The sequence below is a fragment of the Phyllobates terribilis genome, unplaced genomic scaffold (assembly GCF_046119375.1).
Source record: "Phyllobates terribilis strain yellow unplaced genomic scaffold, ASM4611937v1 Scaffold_2__4_contigs__length_985480577, whole genome shotgun sequence".
In the NCBI taxonomy this organism is placed as follows: domain Eukaryota; kingdom Metazoa; phylum Chordata; class Amphibia; order Anura; family Dendrobatidae; genus Phyllobates; species Phyllobates terribilis.
The window spans coordinates 863,158,423-863,182,382 of NW_027362762.1; the positions used below are offsets into that span (position 1 = coordinate 863,158,423).

Here is a 23,960-nt window from a genome sequence, read left to right on the forward strand (position 1 = left end):
TGTCCCTCTAATGGACCCAATTGTCTAGCAAAAGTTGGGTGTGAACTTCTGGTTGTATGATCAAAGCATGTACAGTACTATCAACTATCTGTGGCCCTCTTTGCTGTGAATGAGCAAGATCTCACGTTTTTTGTAGTATATGGTCTGTAAAGCGCTGTGGAATTAATGGTTCTATATATGCGAGTAAAATAAATAAAGAACAATAGTTGCCATGAAATTTATTAAGCTCTTACCAAACGGTAACATCATTAGAGCTGTTACCGTTCGAGATCTCACTCTTTCTCAACGATGAGAGTCGTGGAGGCTTGCAGGATCTTGCTCTTCATGCCGAGATCTCACAATCAGGTAGTTCAGACCAGACTTCTGCTTGAAAGTCATGTTTTTAGAGTGACATTAGGGACACTAAGGCTCCCAACTCTTTTGTAACTAAAAAGAGCAACTCCAGACAGGTGATAGTAACTAAAAAGAGCAGCTCCAGACTGGTGATAGGCATCTTTAAACCTTCCAAATCAGCTTGAACTTTTTTCTCAAAGGCTTCAGGATACAATATATAAGCCCTCGTTTGAGTACTGTAAGATTGGAGGATCTTATGACCTATCCCACAAAGGCATCAGTTCCTTGTAGGCTCCCATACTTAATAATAAAAAGTGTATATCACATGTTAAACATAGTTTTACTTAAAGTCCCTCTATAGGACAGCAATAGCCTCAGCAAAAAAATTGTGGCGTAGTGCATAGTTGTAAATATGCATAATTACCTAGCTAAATGTTCCAAAGATTGGCCGACACAGCTCTATAATAATCATAACCTCCATTTAAATAGAAAAACATTTTTTTTTATAGCTATCTTGACAGAAGAATTAAAACTTTCTTTAATTTATCAGTAAGTGAGTAACGTGTTTGGACAAAGGAATGACCAAAGCTATTGAGTTCACCGATTATAAAACACAGAATTTAAATTCAGATCCAACTCAAATATTACTGTAATGATTTTCTGCCTGAGATGTCAGCCAAAACTCTGTAGATGACCAGGCCACTATATATGAACTACCGTGGAGGGCCGATATATCGATCAGTTGCCATCTTCAAATTAATGAAATGGGTTTTTCTATCACTTTCTTTTATTTCACATACAGTGCATTGTGAAAGTATTTGGGCCCCTTGAACTTTTCTGGCTTCAAACATAAAGATATAAAATTGTAATTTTTGGGGGGAAGAATCAACAACAAGTGGGACACAATCGTGAAGTGGAACGAAATTTATTAGATATTTTAAACTTTTTTAACAAATTAAAAACTGAAAAGTGGGGCGTGCAATATTATTCCGCCCCCTTCAGTTAATACTTTGTAGCGCCACCTTTTGCTGCGATTACAGCTGCAAGTCGGTTGGGGTATGTCTCTATCAGTTTTGCACATAGAGAAGCTGAAATTCTGGCCCATTCTTCCTTGCAAAACTGCACAAGCTGATTGAGGTTGGATGGAGGGCGTTTGTGAACAGCAGTTTTCAGCTCTTTCCACAGATTCTCGATTGGATTCAGGTCTGGACTTTGACTTGGCCATTCTAACACCTGGATATGTTTATTTCTGAACCATTCCATTGTAGATTTTGCTTTATGTTTGGGATCATTGTCTTGTTGAAAGATAAATCTCTGTCCCAGTCTCTGGTCTTTTGCAGACTCCAACAGGTTTTCTTCCAGAATGGTCCTGTATTTGGCTCCGTCCATCTTCCCATCAATTTTAACCATCTTCCCTGTCCCTGCTGAAGAAAAGCAGGCTCAAACCATGGTGCTGCCACCAGCATGTTTGACAGTGGGGATGGTGTTTTGAGGGTGATGAGCTGTGTTGCTTTAACGCCAAACATATCGTTTTGCATTATGGCCAAAAAGTTCGATTTTGGTTTCATCTGACCAGAGCACCTTATTCTACATGTTTGGTGGGTCTCCCAGGTGGCTTGTGGCAAACTTCAAACGAGACTTTTTATGGATATCTTTGAGAAATGGCTTTCTTCTTGCCACTTTTCCATAAAGGCCAGATTTGTGCAGTGTACGACTGATTGTTGTCCTATGGACAAACTCTTCCACATCAGCTGTAGATCTCTGCAGTTCATCTAGAGTGATCATGGGCCTTTTGGCTGCATCTCTGATCAGTCCAATAAATGTCGTTCCACTTCACGATTGTGTCCCACTTGTTGTTGATTCTTCCCCCAAAAATTAGAATTTTATATCTTTATGTTTCAAGCCAGAAATGTGGCAAAAGGTAGAAAAGTTCAAGCGGGCCAAATACTTTCACAATGCACTGTATGTCGAGGGTAATATATAATTGTGACATGCTGAAGTAGTGCTTTTGCTTATAACGCATCCAGCAACTAGAGGGGTTAACAGTCACAGGAGACAGGGAGTGTTTTAGCAGAGCCCCAGGGAGGTTGTGGGGAACTTGTTATTGTAGTTTGGCAGAAGCCCAAGAGAAAGGTGGTGTGTTATCTGGATCTGACAGAAGGCAACTGAACAGGATTCAGATCAGGAGAGAAACTAAACACAGGTCAGATAAACTCCCTGAACTAACAGTGCACAGTATTATCAGGCAGGAAGATAAGGACTGGAAGGAATTGTGTCACAAGGATCATCTCCCTCATCAAACCTTCCCCCCCCCTCCATCTCAATGCAGGATAAAGAATGATGTTTACTATTGTGTCCTTGTGAAGGAAAAGCCTGTGGTTGTGTATGCATAGAAGTGTGCTGCTAAGAGATCTAATCTATGCTGAATTATGTTACTGAAGAGCCTGTAATACTGTGCCTTGTGAAGAAACTACTGTATTGTTACTGGAGCCGGTTGCTCAAGAAACTCAGACTGTACTGTAATGAAGATTGTTTCCGTAATATCCCTGAATTGCACTGCCTGTGCTTCAGATTAAATTCCACTGTTAAACTGTTGTAAAAGACTCTTGTCAGATGTGTCTGGTCAACAATCGAATCTATCGTGTGCCTGAGAGAAGCTGCAGCCTATAGTCGCCCTTAGTAACGGTTCCCCCAGGATGCCAAAGAATTCATGAAACCCGTCTCGCCCTACCTGAACCTAGCGGCGTGCCTGTAACATAATATATAGCACATACTCACCCACTGATTCCCCCTCCATGCCTCCTAATCTAACAGTCTCTTCTCCTTTCCTGACACGTGATCGAAGCAGCCAATCAATGCTGTTTTGTTATAGCACACTCAAGTAAGATCATTCAATGGAAACAGTACACTTCTCGACCTCTATGAGAAGATCAATTATAGCATCTGTAATTGTCATAACTAGATCTACAATTTTGAACTATAAATACCAAAGGCCTGCAGAAAAAACTTCTGAGATCAAGCGATCATTGAGATAGCTCTAAAAATTAAGAATCTGAGAAAGGAAAAAAAAGTATGAAGATCTTCAACAAAGAAAATCTCTGAAGATCTTTGCTGACGACCGCAGCTTGACGAAGACCTCCTCTGAGGAATTTGCCTAGCAAAACTGAAGCAGGAAATTTGCTAGTGTTTTCCTTAGGGAGCAACTTATCTATGCAAAGAATCTCTCTCTGAAATAGGCCATGGCCCCAGCCAATCGTTCCAGGGTGTTAAGCTAGGGAGCTCAAGCACTGGAGCCCTTGGATGCAGCAAACTGTTGCCCTGAAGTTGAAGGAAGTGGATGAAAGACTAATGGACATGTTCTGCAAAAAAGCTGCTAATGGATAAAGGCTTCTCCAAGTAACCCTAAGAATCCAAGCCTTCATGGATTTCTAAAAGGACCGTCATCTTTAGAAGGTATTAGTAGACGGTGGAAACAGAGTCCAGGATCCCTTTTCTCCTGATTTCTGAGTAATTGCCTTATCCTGAGAGGAGAAAGAATTCCTGTTTTGAAGCAAAACTGTCGCACCCACAACAAAGACATTACTGAAGAGGTTCTATAGAGTAGTGAGAGCATCCACTGAATGAGGCAGTACACAATGTCACATGCAATCAGGGTCACATGAACCATTATAGCACTATTTAGAGACTTTAAGGACTCAAGTGAGCCCTTCTTCTGCGATTAAATGAGCAGCCAGGTTGAGCAGTCATGCCAAACAAATAGGTCTCCAAAAACCTCAGAAAGTTCTTGTAAAGTCATTTGCATGTAGCACATGGAATGATCTGAGGACTTTTTTATGTTGGTTGGAAATGCAAAAACATTAGGAGAATGTTTTGCATATGGGCACCATCATTTTAAACTGAAGATAAACATTATTTCTATAATGTGCATCAAGATGTTATAGCATATTAGATATAATGTTTGGGCAGTGTAAACTTGATTTGCTTCAGTCTGTGCTAGTAAAACGTCAGAGCTTCCCATAAATCTTGAGTCTCTTCCTTAGCAGATATGCCTAGCTATGTTTAAAGGCTCCATAAAAAGGTCAAACATTGACTTTGAGAAAAACCTATAGTGTAACTTCTTTAGGAGAGCTACTGGATATTGCAAACTTTTTCCCAGGAAACATGTCCGGTAAGATTCCCCATTCAAAATGGATCTCCATAAGGAGAACTAGAGCTTTCTGAGAGCCAACTCTTGCTACAAAACTGTCTATTTCCAAACAGTCTATAGAAATCCTATCTACAGAGGGCGGATAGAACATACTAAGACAATTTTATGAATTCTAATACATGAATTATGAAAGATTACCCAAAACTCAATCAATTGAAGAGGCCCTACAGTCTGTCAAGTTTTTCTCAAGATGGCTCACATTCACATTGATGGAACTGAAAAAAAATTAGATTATTACCATTTTGCTCATGTTTTTACAAACATTGTATGTTGTCTCTTCATCCCAAGGGGCTCAATGAATGGCTTTACACCTTATAATGAGATAGATGTAAGCAATAACGTCGTTCCTACATATCAACGGCCATGTCTTAAAGAGAGAACAGATGTTCTGCAATTAGAAAGTGCTAATATAGGCTTGTATATCGAAACATAGAAATTAAGGACAGAGTGGGGAAAACATTGCTGTGCATAGTAATATTTATTGTCAAAGTGTCTAGGACGGTTAAGAGAATGAACAATTGAGCAGAAGGGTGCGAAAGTAACCAGATAACCATAATCCCAAGATATAAAGTGACTGACGCTGTATACGCCTAATTCTGTTATTTTTTTTTAGCAGCTGACAGATGAGCCTCATTAACAATGAAGGGACGTTTTAGGCCTACAAAAATAATGGTGAAGACTGTTGGGTAGATCCACAGTGAAGCATGATGTTGGCTGGTAAAGGATAGATTTAGGAACCACAGACGTAGAATATGCTTTAACAAGGGACAAGATTTTTAGAAAATTAGTTTTCTTATCTGGAATTTTTATGTGATAATGACCTGGGAAGACAATCAATATTTAGAAATTTTGGCTGATTGACCCAACAACTATCTGCCCACATAATTGCAGGCTTCAGCCTAGCAGAGAATTCACATTAGATAGGATCCCAGCAATGAGAATCGCCAAATCGTGGCTGCCGGGTACACATGAATTGGCCAATTAGTGCGCGAGGTATTCTCAATTTTTCCTATTTTCTAGAGCAGTAATGTAATTCATATTTCATGTTTTCGTTCTATAGCACTACAGAGTGCAACTTTATTTGTTGACAAGATTAAAACCGACTAATTTTCTAAATATTTTTTTTTTAAAGGCATAGATGTTACAAAGGGAGAAAGAGACCTACTCACCTTACTTCACCACCATGGATTCAGCTCAGGTCAGTCCGGATGTCTGCACGGTCCTGATGTGAACAGGACCAATGAAGCCAGTGATTAGCTGCAGTAGTCAGGTGACTAAATGAGTTTGCGGCTATGTGCTCACGATGCAGAAATGCTCAGGATTTTTTCCTGAGCGTTTCTGCATCTCCCTGGCAGAAAAAAACGCATGCGGATTGTACATGCGTTTTTCTGACAGGGACATGCGGATGTGAAGCTTTCTTCACTTGCATTTCCGCATGCGGGCTGACAAGCACTTTCCAAGTGATTCTAGCATCACTTGGAAAGTGCTTATCAACTTGGTCACACTATATAAATCCATGCAAACGGCATGGATTTATATACTGTGATCGAAAGAATGGTAAAAAATAAAAAAATAAATCTATACTTACCTTCCGATGGCCCCCGGAGTCTTGATTCCCTCCGTCCTGGCTGCCGGCAGCGGTACACTGAAGGACCTGCCGACGTCAGCGTCGCGTGACCCGTCACATGACTATGACGTCAGCGCAGGTCCTTCAGTCCATCGCTAGCTGCCGGCATGAAAGGACGGGGGCCGTCAGAAGGTAAATATAATCTTTATTTTTTATTTTATTCTTTTTTTCACAGTTTCTATGGTACCCGGGTACGGAGGAGGAGAGTCTCCTCTCCTCTACACCTGGGTACCATCCGCACATTGGAATGCATGCATTCCGCATGTCCTTATCTAGTGCAGCGGAATCCATGCGTTCTAATGCAAGTCAATGGCGGCGAAAACGCAGCACTTCCGCAAAATAATTGGTAGTGCTGCATTTTTTTCTGCAATGATAATCCGCAGCGGAAATTTCCGCAGCATGTGCACAGCACATGTGGATTCTCATTGGGGAACATGACAGGCCTTCTACCATGCTTTTTTTAAGCGTTTCTGCAACGTTTTGCCGCTGCGGAAACGCTTAAAAAACGCATCGTGGGCACACAGCCTCACAACAGAGGTTTCTTTGATGATGCGCTTTTTAGTCACCCGACTGCTGTTGCCAATCACAAGCTTCAGTGGTCCTGTTGACATCCGGACGGCACAGACATTGCTTCCTAAACCGGCACACACCTACAGGGTTGCCTGCTCTGGATCCATGATGGTGCAAGTATGAATATTCATCTGTTTGTTATTTTGAAAACGATCATACCTTAAAAAATTTGAATTCATTGTTGGACAACCCATTTAAGATAAATAGTGTGATTCATCAAAGATTTTATGCCAGACTACAATGCAGAGTTGCACAAAAAGCTTTGCGACTTTTGGCGTTTTCCAACCAGTTTGAAGCAGCTCCTCCAAAATGGGCAGAGCTGGGGAGGGACGGAACATGGCTAAGTTTACCCATCAAATTCAGCAAAAGTGCTAGCATTTTTTTACGGCAGAATTGTTACTTTCTGGTGAGGCGCATGCCACAGAAAAGATGTGGCAAATTCATTAATGAATTCAGCGCATCATACTACAACAAGCCTTTCATTAATACTTAATGAATTGGCCCCAAAGAGTTTGGCTATGGTTGGAAATTAGCTTTAAAAGCCACATTAAAATACAGCAGGTGGTGTTGACCTTTAATGCAGTCCTAACAGATATGAGACATTGCCCCAACTCATCAAGATGAGGAGGAGATGAGCTGGAGCTGTACGCCTCTTCTTGACTCAGGAGCGTCGAACGAGTGCTGTGCACATCTGTCTGAGCCTCACCACAAATCCTACTCCATGCACTTTTGGAGTAAGATTTGCGGAGTAGAGAACGCCGCCGCTCATCATGAATTTGACGAGCGGCGGTTGCCACTTGCCACACTCCATTCCACCCCATCTCCTTCCACTTTGTCAGAGCTGGGTAAAAATGGTGTGAAAATGCAAAAAGTCACCCCGAGTTGCGCCAAAATGTTAGCCACATCAGCTGCAAAAGACTGACTTTTAGTAGGAAACGTTTGAAACTTTTTCCTAAAAACTAATGCCTCAAGTCACCTTAGCTTTTAGCTGATTCTTGGAAATTTAAATAAAGCTGTAAGTAAATCATTTCAGCTGCCTGTGTCCTCCAATGGTCTCCTGGCCACACAAGACCGCTGGAGCGACTCAGTGGCCACTGAGAGATGGAAGTTGACAGATGCAGTCAGAGTCGAAAGAAACAGTCTCGTAGATCCGTTTTCTAACCTGGACAGAATGTGACCACTATTTAGTTTTAGGATATCCATAGACCCATTTTTAAACTAATTAGAACATCACAAAAAAATACCTGGAAAGTGCTTCTTCCACTGGGACTTGTGACATGGGTTACAGAACGCTGATCAACTAAGTCCAAGGCGTAAAGAGCAGTCGGCCCAAAGATAAACTTCAATCTAAAAAATATAATCAAAAAGAATCAAATATAATATTTTATGTAAGCCCTACGAAGCCTCTAATTAGCAGCATATTATCACTATTATGCAGTCTCAGATGTGGTCTCAGGAACAGAATCCATCCATTAATTTGTGCTCTATCCTGGGTAGAAAATTGCAATGTGTTATCCCCTAACTCAATTTTGAACAGTTATAGTTATATACACACATACATACAACACATATATATATATATATACACACACACACAGTACAGACCAAAAGTTTAGACACACCTCATTTAAAGATTTATTTCTGTATTTTCATGACTATGAAAATTGTACATTCACACTGAAGGCATCAAAACAATGAATTATGTAGCGTCGGCGTCCCTGCCTCCTGCTAGGCAGGGACGCTGTTCCCCTCACCTCTCTGCTCCGTGCCCGGCGGCTTCCTCCCGCTCTGCTTGCAGCGCCCGCTCTCCCCCGGTCACTGTGCTTAGGGCGCGCGCGCGCTCCCCCTCTCTTAAAGGGGCCGCGCGCGTCGCCCTAAGGAGTCCCCGGCCAATGGCCGGAGGATCCCTCCATATATAAGGCACCTCCTCCAAAATGGAGGTGCCCGAGAAATGTTGTTGCATTGTTCACTACTCTGCTTCAGCCCTCAGGTCCCGTTTCCAGTTACCTGCCAGTTTCCTGCCAGTTTGCTGTCTGATTCCTGCCTGTTATCCGCTTACCCATTTGCTAGCCTGAGGTCCGAAGGTCTGCCTTCCGACTCCTGTCAGTCTGTCTATGGACCAGCTAACCCGCTCACCTGGGAGCGCTCACCTGCTACCTGCCTGTTAGCCTACCTGGAGGCTCCGCCGTCACGTGCTGTGACCACCTGCCAGTCCAGAGACTCTTGCCCGCTCACCTGGGAGCGCTCATCTGCTACCTGCCTGTTAGCCTACCTGGAGGCTCCGCCGTCATGTGCTGTGACCACCTGCCAGTCCAGAGACTCTTGCCCGCTCACCTGGGAGCGCTCATCTGCTACCTGCCTGTTAGCCTACCTGGAGGCTCCGCCGTCACGTGCTGTGACCACCTGCCAGTCCAGAGACTCTTGCCCACTCACCTGGGAGCGCTCATCTGCTACCTGCCTGTTAGCCTACCTGGAGGCTCCGCCGTCACGTGCCGTGACCACCTGCCAGTCCAGAGACTCTTGCCCGCTCACCTGGGAGCGCTCATCTGCTACCTGCCTGTTAGCCTACCTGGAGGCTCCGCCGTCACGTGCTGTGACCACCTGCCAGTCCAGAGACTCTTGCCCACTCACCTGGGAGCGCTCATCTGCTACCTGCCTGTTAGCCTACCTGGAGGCTCCGCCGTCACGTGCCGTGACCACCTGCCAGTCCAGAGACTCTTGCCCGCTCACCTGGGAGCGCTCATCTGCTACCTGCCTGTTAGCCTACCTGGAGGCTCCGCCGTCACTTGCTGTGACAACCTGCCCGTTTACCCAGAGACTGTCCCGGTCACTTGCCGTGACCTCCTGCCCGTTTACCTAGAGACTGTCCCGGTCACTTGCCGTGACCTCCTGCCCGTTTACCCAGAGACTGTCCCGGTCACTTGCTGTGACCTCCTGCCCGTTTACCCAGAGACTGTCCCGGTCACTTGCCGTGACCTCCTGCCCGTTTACCCAGAGACTGTCCCGGTCACCTGCTGTGACTGCCTGCCTGTCTTCCCTGGTCGCCACCCGCTTCCTTACAAGGACCGCCCCCTTGTATAAGTTGCTCAGAGGTTCCGCCTTCCAGACCCGTTACAGTTTGCTCGGGCCATGGAACCCGGTGGCACCCAAGCTCCCTCGCTCTCGGACCTTTGTCATGAACTGTCCCGACAGAGGTCCCAACAGGAGTCCATCCTGGGTCACCTGCGGAATGTCAATACTCGCCTGGACACTTTGACTGCCCCACCAGCAACCACCGCTAGTGTCATGACTCGCAGCCCGGCTGCTCCGCTGCCCACCAATACCATAGTATCCTGCTCTGGAATCCGTCTTTCTGCACCTCCTCGCTTCGGAGGCGACTCCGCTCAAGCTCGGGGCTTCATTAACCAGTGCACCCTGCACTTTGAACACCAGTACCACCAGTTTAATTCCGACCGGGCCAAAGTAGCCTTCATCATGTCCCATCTCACGGGAGAGGCACTGGCTTGGCTAAATCCTCTAGGACAGGGTTCCCCAACTCCAGTCCTCAAGGCCCACCAACAGGTCATGTTTTCAGGATTTCCTTAGTATTGCACAGGCAGTAATTCCATCACCTGCACAGGCAATAATTCCATCACCTGTGCAATACTAAGGAAATCCTGAAAACATGACCTGTTGGTGGGCCTTGAGGACTGGAGTTGGGGAACCCTGCTCTAGGAGACCCTCTGGTGTCCGACCTGCCAGCCTTTCTCACGGCTTTCCGGAAGGTCTTCGACGAACCCGGACGGAAGACCTCATCCGCCTCATCTCTGCTACGCCTCCGTCAAGGGAGTCTCACCGTGGGCCAATATGCCATACGGTTCCGTACCCTTGCTTCGGAGCTGGCCTGGGATAACGACGCCCTGGTGTCCGTCTTCTGGGAGGGTCTGTCCGGCCGTATTAAAGATGAACTCGCCGGTCGGGACATTCCTACCACTCTCGACGACTTGATTACACTTGCCACCCGGATTGACATCCGGTTCCAGGAGCGCGCTAGGGAGGTCACCCGTGAGAGGAGGATTCCACGTCTAGTCCCTACCTTCCAGAGACCCGTCACTCCCTCTGTTACTCCCCAGGCACACTCACCTGAGCCTATGCAGGTCGACCAGACCAAGATGGTCAAGACCCGTCAAGACTTACGTCGTGCCGAGGGGAGCTGTTTCTACTGTGGCAGTAAGGAGCATCGGATCCGTTCCTGCCCTGAGAGGTCGGGAAACGCCTGTGTCTAGGATCGCTCAGAGAGGTCGCCCTAGACAAAAGTAAACCCTCTCCATCCCTGATGCTGTCTGTTTCTATCTTCTGCGGAGAGAACCGCTATTTTGAACTGGCTCAACTTGACTCTGGAGCTGCTGGAAATCTCATCTCTCAATCCTTGGTAGAAAAATACCACATTCCCACCAAACCTCTGGCCGTACCTATATCTGTCGCCGCCGTGGATGGGGGTCTCTTACCACATCCCATCCAACTCATCACCGAATCTCTGACTCTACAGGTGGGAATGCTGCATTCTGAGAGCATCTCCTTTCATGTACTGCCTGGACTCTCTCACGCACTATTGCTTGGCCTGCCTTGGCTCCAGAAACATGCACCCGTGCTTGATTGGCAGACCGGAGAGGTCCTTCGCTGGGGACAGGACTGCCATAAGACTTGTCTAGTTCCCGTTCGTCCTGCCCGTCCTTCTCCTACCCCAGCCAATCTGCCCGGTCTTCCGGTTCCCTATTGGTCTTATGCGGATGTCTTCAATAAAAAAGAGGCAGAGACTTTACCTCCTCATAGACCATACGACTGCCCAATCGACCTGATGCCCGGCTCTACTCCTCCCCGTGGGCGAATCTACCCTTTGTCCGCTGCTGAAACCCGGTCCATGTCTGAATATATTGAGGAGAACCTGGCCCGGGGATTTATCCGGAAATCTACCTCCCCGGCGGGAGCAGGCTTCTTCTTTGTCAAAAAGAAGGACGGCTCACTCCGTCCATTTATAGACTATAGAGGCCTAAACCAGATTACTGTGAAGAATAAATACCCCCTTCCGCTTATTCCTGAATTATTTGACCGTCTGAGGGGGGCTAGAATCTTCACCAAACTGGATCTCCGTGGGGCGTATAACCTGGTCCGTATCCGTCAGGGGGATGAGTGGAAGACGGCATTCAATACCCGGGACGGCCACTATGAGTACCTTGTGATGCCCTTCGGTCTCTGTAACGCTCCTGCCGTCTTTCAAGAGTTGGTCAATGACATCTTCCGTGATCTTCTCTACTCCTGCGTGGTGGTGTACCTGGACGATATCTTGGTCTTCTCTCCGGATCTTCCTACTCACCGGAGGGACGTTCGTCAGGTCCTGCTCAGGCTCAGGCAGAACCACCTCTACGCTAAATATGAGAAGTGCATCTTTGAGCAGACCTCTCTTCCATTTCTGGGCTACATAATCTCTCAGACAGGTCTACAAATGGATCCTGAGAAACTGTCTGCCATCCAGAAGTGGCCCCGACCAGAGGGGTTGAAGGCTATTCAGCGGTTCCTGGGCTTCGCCAACTATTACCGCCTGTTCATACCGCACTTCTCTTCCCGGACCGCCCCTATCTCTGCTCTCACCCGTAAAAGGTACGAACCCCAGAGAATGGCCGCCCGAAGCAGAGGAGGCATTTCTTTCCTTAAAACAGGCCTTCCTCTCCGCCTCGGTGCTGCATCGTCCGGACGGCAACAAACAATTCTTCCTAGAAGTTGACGCCTCCTCCTCCGGAGCTGGGGCGGTACTTACCCAAAAATCTTCTTCCGGAAGAAAGGTAACCTGCGGCTTTTTCTCCAAACTTTTCTCCTCTTCTGAGCGCAATTATTCTATAGGAGACCGAGAATTGTTGGCCATTAAGATGGCACTGGAGGAGTGGCGTTACCTGCTCGAGGGGGCTCTCCACCCGGTAATAATTTACACTGACCACAAGAACTTGGCATATCTCCAGAGCGCCCAGAGACTTAACCCGCGCCAAGCCCGGTGGTCTTTGTTTTTTGCCCGCTTTGATTTCATTCTTCATTTTCGTCCGGCTGACAAAAACATCAAAGTTGACGCCCTGTCCCGATCCTTTCTGGTGTCTGATCTTGAGGAAGAGCCTAAACACATCATCGATCCCGCCAGAGTAATGCAGGTAGCCCCCGTGGGCCTAAATCGTCTCGCTCCCGGTAAGACGTTTGTAACGGAGTCCGATCGGGAGAAGATTCTACACTGGGGTCACTCATCTAAGCTAGCTGGGCACGCCGGTCAGAAAAAGACCCTCCAGCTTATTACCCGGCACTACTGGTGGCCTACCCTGCACAAGGAAGTAATTGACTTTGTTTCTGCCTGTGTGTCCTGCGCCCGCAACAAAGTTCCGAGACACCTGCCTGCCGGCCGCCTTCTTCCTCTGCCTGTGCCTGCTGCCCCGTGGCAACATATAGCTATGGACTTCATAACAGATCTCCCCGTCTCTGCCGGTTGTACGGTTATTTGGGTGGTCGCTGACCGCTTTTCCAAAATGGCTCATTTTATTCCCCTGCCAGGCCTCCCGTCTGCTCCCGGGCTAGCTAAAGACTTTATCCGCCACATCTTCCGTCTCCATGGTCTGCCTCTCCACATCGTGTCGGATCGTGGGGTTCAGTTCACCTCACGCTTCTGGAGAGCCACATGTAAACTGCTCGACGTCACCCTGGACTTCTCCTCCGCTTACCACCCACAGTCCAATGGTCAAGTGGAGCGGATCAATCAGAATTTGACCAGTTACCTCCGGCACTTCGTTAATGCCCACCATTCAGACTGGGTGGATCTCCTACCATGGGCCGAGTTCTCTTACAACAATCACGAGAGTGAATCTTCTTCTAAATCCCCGTTTTTTGTAGTCTTCGGTCAGCATCCTCGGATCCCTTTTCCTGTCTCCACCTCTGTGGACAACCCGGCCGCGGAATCTCTCGTTAGCAAATTTTCCTCCATTTGGGAGAGTACCCGATCCGCACTCCTTCAGTCGTCCGAGCGGATGAAGAGACACGCCGACAAAAAACGCCTGGATTCCCCACAATTTCGTCCCGGAGATAAAGTCTGGCTCTCATCCAAATATGTCCGGCTCAAGATTCCTTCCTATAAGTTAGGGTCTCGGTTCATCGGCCCACTGGAGGTTATCAAACAGATCAACCCGGTGGCCTATAAATTGAAACTCCCGGCCAACTTACGGATCCCTAACTCCTTCCATGTATCTCTTCTCAAACCCGTGGTACTTAACTCCTTTTGCAAGTCTACAGGTACGCCTCCTGCTTCGGTTTCTGCTGAAGACGAGTTTGAGGTAGAGAACATTCTGGCCACCAAAAGGGTAAGAGGAAAGACCTTTTTTCTAGTGGATTGGAAGGGGTTTGGTCCTGAGGAGAGAACATGGGAGCCCCGGGAGAACATCCATGCCCCTCTCATCCTTGCTAAATTTCTGTCTGGCCTAAAAAAGGGGGGGCCTAAAGGGGGGGGGTACTGTAGCGTCGGCGTCCCTGCCTCCTGCTAGGCAGGGACGCTGTTCCCCTCACCTCTCTGCTCCGTGCCCGGCGGCTTCCTCCCGCTCTGCTTGCAGCGCCCGCTCTCCCCCGGTCACTGTGCTTAGGGCGCGCGCGCTCCCCCTCTCTTAAAGGGGCCGCGCGCGTCGCCCTAAGGAGTCCCCGGCCAATGGCCGGAGGATCCCTCCATATATAAGGCACCTCCTCCAAAATGGAGGTGCCCGAGCAATGTTGTTGCACTGTTCACTACTCTGCTTCAGCCCTCAGGTCCCGTTTCCAGTTACCTGCCAGTTTCCTGCCAGTTTGCTGTCTGATTCCTGCCTGTTATCCGCTTACCCATTTGCTAGCCTGAGGTCCGACGGTCTGCCTTCCGACTCCTGTCAGTCTGTCTATGGACCAGCTAACCCGCTCACCTGGGAGCGCTCATCTGCTACCTGCCTGTTAGCCTACCTGGAGGCTCCGCCGTCATGTGCTGTGACCACCTGCCAGTCCAGAGACTCTTGCCCGCTCACCTGGGAGCACTCATCTGCTACCTGCCTGTTAGCCTACCTGGAGGCTCCGCCGTCACGTGCTGTGACCACCTGCCAGTCCAGAGACTCTTGCCCGCTCACCTGGGAGCGCTCATCTGCTACCTGCCTGTTAGCCTACCTGGAGGCTCCGCCGTCACGTGCTGTGACCACCTGCCAGTCCAGAGACTCTTGCCCACTCACCTGGGAGCGCTCATCTGCTACCTGCCTGTTAGCCTACCTGGAGGCTCCGCCGTCACGTGCCGTGACCACCTGCCAGTCCAGAGACTCTTGCCCGCTCACCTGGGAGCGCTCATCTGCTACCTGCCTGTTAGCCTACCTGGAGGCTCCGCCGTCACTTGCTGTGACAACCTGCCCGTTTACCCAGAGACTGTCCCGGTCACTTGCTGTGACCTCCTGCCCGTTTACCTAGAGACTGTCCCGGTCACTTGCCGTGACCTCCTGCCCGTTTACCCAGAGACTGTCCCGGTCACTTGCTGTGACCTCCTGCCCGTTTACCCAGAGACTGTCCCGGTCACTTGCCGTGACCTCCTGCCTGTTTACCCAGAGACTGTCCCGGTCACCTGCTGTGACTGCCTGCCTGTCTTCCCTGGTCGCCACCCGCTTCCTTACAAGGACCGCCCCCTTGTATAAGTTGCTCAGAGGTTCCGCCTTCCAGACCCGTTACAAATTAACACATGTGGAATTATATACTTAACAAAAAAGTGTGATACAACTGAAAATATGTCTTATATTCTAGGTTCTTCAAAGTAGCCACCTTTTGCTTTGATGACTGCTGTGCACACTCTTGGCATTCTCTTGTTGAGCTTCAAGAGGTAGTCACCGGAAATGGTCTTCCAACAATCTTGAAGGAGTTCCCAGAGATGCTTAGCACTTGTTGGCCCTTTTGCCTTCACTCTGCGGTCCAGCTCACCCCAAACCATCTTGATTGGGTTCAGGTCTGGTGACTGTGGAGGCCAGGTCATCTGGCGTAGCACCCCATCACTCTCCTTCTTGGTCAAATAGCCCTTACACAGCCTGGAGATGTGTTTGGGGTCATTGTCGTGTTGAAAAATAAATGATGGTCCAACTAAACGCAAACCAGATGGAATAGCATGCCGCTGCAAGATGCTGTGGTAGCCATGCTGGTTCAGTATGCCTTCAATTTTGAATAAATCCCCAACAGTGTCACCAGCAAAGCACCCCCACACCATCACACCTCCTCCTCCATGCTTCACGGTGGGAACCAGGCATGTAGAGTCCATCCGTTCACCTTTTCTGCGTTGCACAAAGACACGGTGTTTGGAAAAAAAGATCTCAAATTTGGACTCATCAGACCAAAGCACAGATTTCCACTGGTCTAATGTCCATTCCTTGTGTTCTTTAGCCAAAACTTGTCTCTTCTGCTTGTTGCCTGTCCTTAGCAGTGGTTTCCTAGCAGCTATTTTACCATGAAGGCCTGCTGCACAAAGTCTCCTCTTAACAGTTGTTGTAGAGATGTGTCTGCTGCTAGAACTCTGTGTGGCATTGACCTGGTCTCTAATCTAAGCTGCTGTTAACCTGTGATTTCTGAGGCTGGTGACTCGGATAAACTTATCCTCAGAAGCAGAGGTGAATCTTGGTCTTCCTTTCCTGGGGCGGTCCTCATTTGAGCCAGTTTCTTTGTAGCGCTTGATGGTTTTTGCAACTGCACTTGGGGACACTTTCAAAGTTTTCCCAATTTTTCGCACTGACTGACCTTCATTTCTTAAAGTAATGATGGCCACTCGTTTTTCTTTACTTAGAATTTGTATTATGGTAAGAAAAAAGCAGCTAACAGTCTATTCAGTAGGACTATCAGCTGTGTATCCACCAGACTTCTGCACAACACAACTGATGGTCCCAACCCCATTTATAAGGCAAGAAATCCCACTTATTATACCTGACAGGGCACACCTATGAAGTGAAAACCATTTCCGGTGACTACCTCTTGAAGCTCATCAAGAGAATGCCAAGAGTGTGCAAAGCAGTCATCAAAGCAGATTGGTGGAGATCTGTACATTTAACAGATAGATCACATTAAACGAGTTGACCCATTACATACAGGTCAATTTAAAAAAGGACTGTGCAAAATTCTAGTCTCAATATTTAGAAACAAGAGAACATCATAACCCAAATATATTAATATAAAAATACACACAATCTATCAAAGGTTTATGTATATGCTACCAATTTCCACTGGTGACACCGCAGATGTCTAGGCGGTTGTCCAGTTCTGTGCTGACGTGTGCCAGTAAATCCTTGGATATGGACTCCACTGTTTCAGTGATTTTTTGTCTAAGGCCTTTTAGAGCCTGTGGTGGGTGAGGCAGATACACAGAGTCCTTCATGAAGCCCCACAGAAAGAAGTTGCAGTGTATAAAACCTAGCGATCATGGAGATCAGCGCAACATTGGTGAAACGTTTCTGGCTGATCCAACGTTCCAGTGGAGTTTTATTAAGGTATCTGCGAACATCCAAACAGAAATGTGGAGCTGTGCCACCCGGTTGATAGAGGAAGATCTGCCAAGCTCAGTCTTTGTCATAAGTCATTCCTTTACTATGTCCAGGTAGGGGTGGTCAATGACAGTATCCTCGGCAAATAAGAAGGGACCATAGACTTTGCTCTTGCTCAATGTACAGAACAAGTTTGCTTTGGGCGAGACCCTCATTGATAAGAGCGCATAGAATTTGGGCCTCAGAAAAAAACAACGTTATGTCGAGTGACCTTCCCATTAAGGTGAAAGCTGAACATCAGGCTATTGGTGAATTCATCTTCTTCCCATCCTGCAAAAGTGACTGGGTTTTGGTGTCTCGTTTCAGCTCTTGAAGGTGTAATCTTTTTGGTTTACAAGGCAGACATTACCATAAGATACACCACACTGTGGTTTGTGGCACCAATGTTTCCATACTAGTCAACCTGGTCAACTTTCTAAGAGTACACTTGAATTCTGTTCACTGTTTCTTTTAAAAGTCTTTGGTCCTGGACTTTTCACCATGACAAAAACCCGATGGTTTCGAATTGCTTCACGCAAAACTAAATGGAGTTTCTATTCTTAAAGATTACTGTACAGTCACAACAGGGCCTGTTCTTGCAAATTCCAAAAAGCAAATATCTTTTTCTAGCTTCCATGTCGCCACCTTACGTTACCAAATGAGAAATTTTTTTCTTTTGGCTCTTGAAAAATGAAAGCTGTGATGTGATTAGTTGTTATGGGCAACTAAGTCAGTTTTGCTTTGATTTTCAGTCTTTGGTCATTTACCACTGGTGTTGCTTTAAGTAAGCAAAAAAAACTTGAAAAAAAAATCTAGCACTTGGTCTCCAGCATAAAATAAGAACAATAACATTTATTAACACATCCAGAAGAAAAATTATTAAAACTTCACATTAAAAACATAAGAACATCGTGATAAGTGATCTTGGCCTGCGCGTTTCGAACCAACATGTATATGCAGTTCTTATTCATGGCACACTGACCCATAATTTAACTACTTTACTTTTGCACCATCCTATTTGAATCGCCCTGTAGATCACCTCTCAGCAAGATAGTTGATAAATTAATTTATAATGATTTATTTTACTCACTTATATAGCGCCATTAATTCTACAGCGCTTTACAGACATTAATTACTTGGTTTTCTAACCACTGGGACCTCCATCAATTACAAAAATGGGGGTCCTGAAGTCCACTGTTGTAAACAAACTATAAGAGATCATGAGCGACCACTGCCCCATAAACTGTCAAAAAGGAGCTATGAGTAGTTAATAGAGCTGTGGTCACACATGTTCACTAATGCTTTCCTGTTTCATCCTTTTTTTTTGTAATCAGCGAGGGTTCCCTGATCATATATAAGAAATGTTTATGGGACAAAATCACTGTAAAATGGATCTGTCCCCAAACTGCATACATTAATAAATAGATCTTAGATCTGATGAGGTTGGTGTACTTACTTTGAAAATCTATGTCAGAATGGCTGTATAATATAGTTATTAAAATTGGCATTTTATGAGCCCGGCAATAGAGTGAGAGTTCATGAGTCCATGTGTGACTGAAAGCTGCAGCTTGTGCTGAGCAATCCAAGATCTCAGCAGCAGGAGGGACACTGAGGAACTATCAATAAGGGTAAGTGGGCGGAGATGGAGATAAACTTTCAAAAAGTATTATAATTCTGACATGGCTTTTCAGTGTAAGTACACCTGCCTCACCAGATGTAAGAAATCTTTTTAGCAATGTATGCAGTCTGCATTGAGAAATCTGGTGACAGATACAAAATTCTATCCTTGCCTCCAGTGCCGATGCTGTTCCAGCGGTGAGAGCACTGGCTCTCCCGGGGCTCATGTGACATTATGTCATATGAGACCTGCAGCCAATCAGTGGGCGCTTCCCTCTCACTTCCTTCGTACGTAAGTGACATTCGGAGGGAGTCAGAGCAGCTGCAACTCTCATTTTCCAGGTGTCAGTTTCATCTGAAGGAAGGGAGTGAAGCGGCCGTTGACTGGCTACAGAGCTCATGTGACATAAAAAACGTCACGTGAGCACCGGGAAAGCCAGTGCTGCTGGAACGGCACAGGCATTGGAGGCAAAGATAGGCTATTTTATGTGGGGGAATATAGAAATGGAGAAGAGGTTGTCCGAGTAATGTACAATCTCGAAGTTCCCAGTGGAGCTGATATCTGATCTATGCATCAAAAGAACACATACAGACAAAATCTAATACCAATTGAATAGAAAATTGGAATATCCAGAGAAAACTCATACAATGGTAAGTAAATTCCAGGGAAGTATTTCCTTTAAAACCTTCAGCCCCAGGGAGACAAAGCTAATATGACAACTGGATATGACGACACAATCAATTGATTTTGTGTAATGGCCAATGTGTGATCATCCGAAGACCAAATGACTGCTGAATGCCATCTAGAGATTTGTCTAAAATGAGTAAAGCTGAACAACAACTATGAGAGTGATAAATGTATTATTTCAAAACTGGCAGACACCCAAAGAAGCTGAATTTAATGGATCCATTATCTAATGATTTAGTAAATATTTATAATCTTTGTTTCTATATTAATCTGCATGGCATATAAATAAACTTCTGCTATGTAAATTGTGTATAGCAAACCCAATAACCAGAAATTTGTGAAATATACAATACTGGTTATACACTTGAAAACTGCAAAATAAATGTTCAGCTTGGAAAACCCCTATAAATTAATTGCAGACACTATGTGACTGCAGATTGTCCAGTCCTGACAGTGTACAATAAGTACACCATTAGGATTCTCCTCTATTCATATCTCGAGTGATCCTCAACTAGCAACTTTTCTTGCTTCTCAAAAGATCGATTGAAAGAAGCGGATGAGAAGCTAGTCGGCATGTGATCACACGAATGTCCGCTCGAGTTGGTCATAGAGAGGAATGCTGACAGTGTGCTGTCAGAATCTGGAAATCGTCCGTCACAAAGTGGCTGAAGAAATTTATGTTCAGCCCACAAAACCCCTTTAATGCTAAAGACATATTGAGATGATTGAAATTTCACATGGATTTTAGTGTGTATTCCATGCTAATTCTGCATCAAATAGGATGTCTCATGGATTTCAGTGGAAATCTGTGCCATAATTTACGAGACATTGAAGAAAGAAGAAATAAATAAGAGACATGTCAATTTAGTGAGGCAAACTGCATGCAGAGAACTGATGTGAGCAGCCACAATTCTCTGCAAGCTAATGGGAGTTTCCAGAAAATACCACTTGTTTGCATTTACTTTATTTAAGATGCAGAACTTGCAGTGAAATCTGCATGAAATTCAAGAGCCAGTGTTGGATCCATCATATGCCAGATATAATCGCCACACGATGGACCCCATTCACTTACAATGGTGTCCTTTAGGGTTCTGTTGTGGAGTTCAACATTTTGCCAAGAAGAATAATTCTGCATTTTAGAATAATTTTCAACAGCAAACCAGAACAGTGCCTAAGTTGCACATACATATTTAATTTTTGTGTAGTTTTTTTTTTGCATGAAAATATGACTAGTTGCTAAAAATATACTGTATTTTATTAGATTAAATAATTAAAAAAAAAATTAACAAAAATTACAAAATTCATAGAACAGCCATGTAATTACTCTACTCTAAATACTCTACTCCCACAATATAAAAAGAAGTTGAGCTATTTTGAAAATTTTGCAAAAGTTCAATCCAGTTTTTTTCTTTTTTTTTTGGAAATCGGTTTGAAAGCCAATATAGTCAGCACATGGCGGTCACATCATTCCAAACAGCCTCGTAATGCAGCAATATCCGGGCTGAAGATGTATCACTTCACAACTTGCCAAATTCATGCTCAGACCTCGAGGCTTAATGCCAAGGTTTTTGGGAAGCTGTAATCAAGTTTTTTTTTTTATTATAGAGACAACTGAATAATGTTTCTAAAGAGTGACAACTTTTTTTTTTTTTAAATTTACAATTCTTGATCAGTTTTTTGTAATATACCTCATTTCCTTAGCTTGCCTTCTTCCTCCACCCCCACAACACTTTGCTGCAGTGCAGTTTCAAGATCCTGTGACTGTTTAAATGCAGTGTATGCATTTTGTTGAGACAGAATCTGGGAATTTCCCGTTCTGTGCCCCAATACTGGGAGGTGGAAAGTCCCCTATGCAGAATATTGGATTGCTGTGTACAGGATCTTGTGGAGCAGCAGCTGAAAGCAGTTTCTAAAGGAGCTTGAACTGGGCATTGAAACAGCACAGCATAGTATTTGGGTGAGAAAGAAGTAGAATAAAATAATGAATATATTATGGATTAGGTTATGGATTAAATAAATAAAAATCCAATAATCACTGGACACCTGGCCGCATCTCCTTTCTGTTAATTAAATTAGCAAGGCATCAGCCAGTCTACAGGGAAACCAAAGGCTATCTGTGCGTTTTCTTGCTAGCAAAGAGGTTCTAATATATCCAGGGAAGATAAATACCATTACGGTAGACTACACGTCTCCAGTTCATACCAGGGACATCAATAATAATCTGCTGTCAACATAGGTAATGGATATATGTAATTGGGGGACATAATTGCTTCTGTGGTTGCAAGCACCAGAATTTTTGGCTTTGGGGAACCACAGAAATGTAATAACTTGAATTCTGGATATATCATAGTCCTCTAGGATGGTGAAAGTATGCTTGGAAATAAGACAGATTATTCCACTAGGAGGTTCCTACAGAAAAATATGTGACATCATTTAGAATTATGACCTGCATCAAACTTTCCTTACATACAATTAGCCATCCTCCTCTCACCTGACCAGGCGCAAAGGTGAAGGGTGGGGAGGAGACCCTTTATAATATCTCTTCCAGAAAAACTCAATTGTCAGATCCCAGGAGGACAAGTAGGATTGTAGCTCTGTCCAAATTCCTCCAGTAACTCCTCTGCAAAGAATAGCTCCCCAATCTATTGTAACCCTAAAAGCTTTTTGGATTTGCCTCTTTTTGTTTTATACTGTTATACTTTGCCTTTCATGCATTATTTTTGTCATTTCATCTTTTTGTAGTTTGTAAGCACTGTACCTCTTTTCCATATATTAAATCTAAAATTTAGTAAGCTTGTACCTTCCTGCTCTAAATGTACCCACAATCTCAAAGAGGGAAAGTATAGCCTCATTGTGTTACCCTGTGGATGCCATAGTACATCCAGTGGACCGGTTAAAAGTTTTGGGAAAGCTGGGTGTGCATATGTACTACTTTGTTACCCAGTGCAGGCATCTTGCTAACCTAATAAATCGGCGAGTGGTGGCAGCAAGAAGTATGATGTGGATGTGTGAACTGACCACCAGCACCGGAAACATAGGTGGAAGTTTTTTGCTGTTGTTGTTGTTTTTTTAAGTTATTCTAATTCATGTTTTCTTTAATGATCTAATCAAGTAAATTAATAAATCAAGTAAACCAATATTTAACTAGTGAATCAAAATATATAAAATATTAATTAGCTTAACAGATTAATTAAAATACTCACCCCAGTAGATGTTCATCAGAAACTGAAAAGAAAAAAAAGAAAAACATGAACATTAAGTAAAATACTGTGCATGCATGTCATAGTTATAGATTTCAGATACAAAAGAGCCATACATAACAATAGAAGTCCAGTGACAAAGTTTAAAGATGTGTCTTGCAGGTGGTTTTGCAGGTAGTGGAGCTCATATAGACAGGATCCACCTTTTACCAGCGGCACAGTCACAGATCGGTGTGAATTTTTACATCGGTGAGAAACGGGCTGTTATTCATCCATGTGGCATCTATCTGACGTTTTGCACCAGTTTTTAAAAAAGCAGGTAGACTGAACCTTTTTTCATTCACTGACTGTTGGCAATATAGCGGTTAAAAACGGATGAAACGTGGATGCAAAACTGAAGTACAAAGTAGATCTATGTTCCATCTGTTTTATGACTGAACTGCAAAAACAGATGACAATAGGATGTGTTCAGAATCTCGTGGATCGGAGACACAGACCAATTTTTTTAAAAACAGATACGTGTTTTGATCAATGGAACTCTATGGGTCAGTGTGCTGTCCAATAAAAAAACAAAAAAAAAACGTACAGCACACAGATGTTTCACGTGTGAATGTAGCTAAGGCTAATTTCCCTCAGTACATGTGCAGCAGCCTTAAAGAGGTTTTCCACTACTTTAGCATTGATGACCTATCCTCAGAAACCATTTGAGTACAGTCTATTATTCAATATGCTTTGTGTAAAGCTAACAATCTGAGTGCAATACCATGCAAAGGGAAAGCTCACACAAGTGAGATCCACTTAGAGGCCATTTAGGTTTGCAAGTGTTTTGACTTAAAGAAGTTGTCCATTATCGATTCTCTGGTCTTAGTGTTGTGTCAACCAGCAACCTCTGATTATTGGAGCCGTGAACGATGCAGACAAAGTCAAAGTTTGAAAGACATTTAATGAGAACCAGGGGTCAGGTATGTACAGTCCGGGTTCTCCAGTTTTGTGAATAAGCCTCCAATCATAGAAATGCACACAAATCACGTTTCTTTGTCTTGCACTCACTGAAGCCAATAATTTATTCACATACATCATTACAGAGCGAGAGTGAGGGAATATTAACCACAATTTTAAATACAACCACAATGTCCATATCCATAAATCTTGATTTCCTCAG

The 23,960-nt window shown here is 44.9% G+C and overlaps 1 protein-coding gene across 4 annotated transcripts in view; it reads right to left on the minus strand.

Moving 5' to 3' along the window:
- The window catches only part of ZSWIM7 (zinc finger SWIM-type containing 7), a 174,114-nt gene that overhangs the window by 88,872 nt on the left and 61,282 nt on the right, over positions 1–23,960 (minus strand). For all 4 annotated transcript variants that reach the window (XR_012300432.1, XM_073668013.1, XM_073668011.1 and 1 more), the window contains exons 3-4: positions 22,802–22,823; positions 7,982–8,084 (exon numbers count right to left, since the gene is read on the minus strand). Coding sequence is in view for 3 of the 4 variants with exons in the window: in XM_073668013.1 (XP_073524114.1) it covers positions 7,982–8,084; positions 22,802–22,823 (125 nt within the window). In the remaining variant the exon portion in view is untranslated. The remainder of the gene's footprint in view (positions 1–7,981; positions 8,085–22,801; positions 22,824–23,960) is intronic.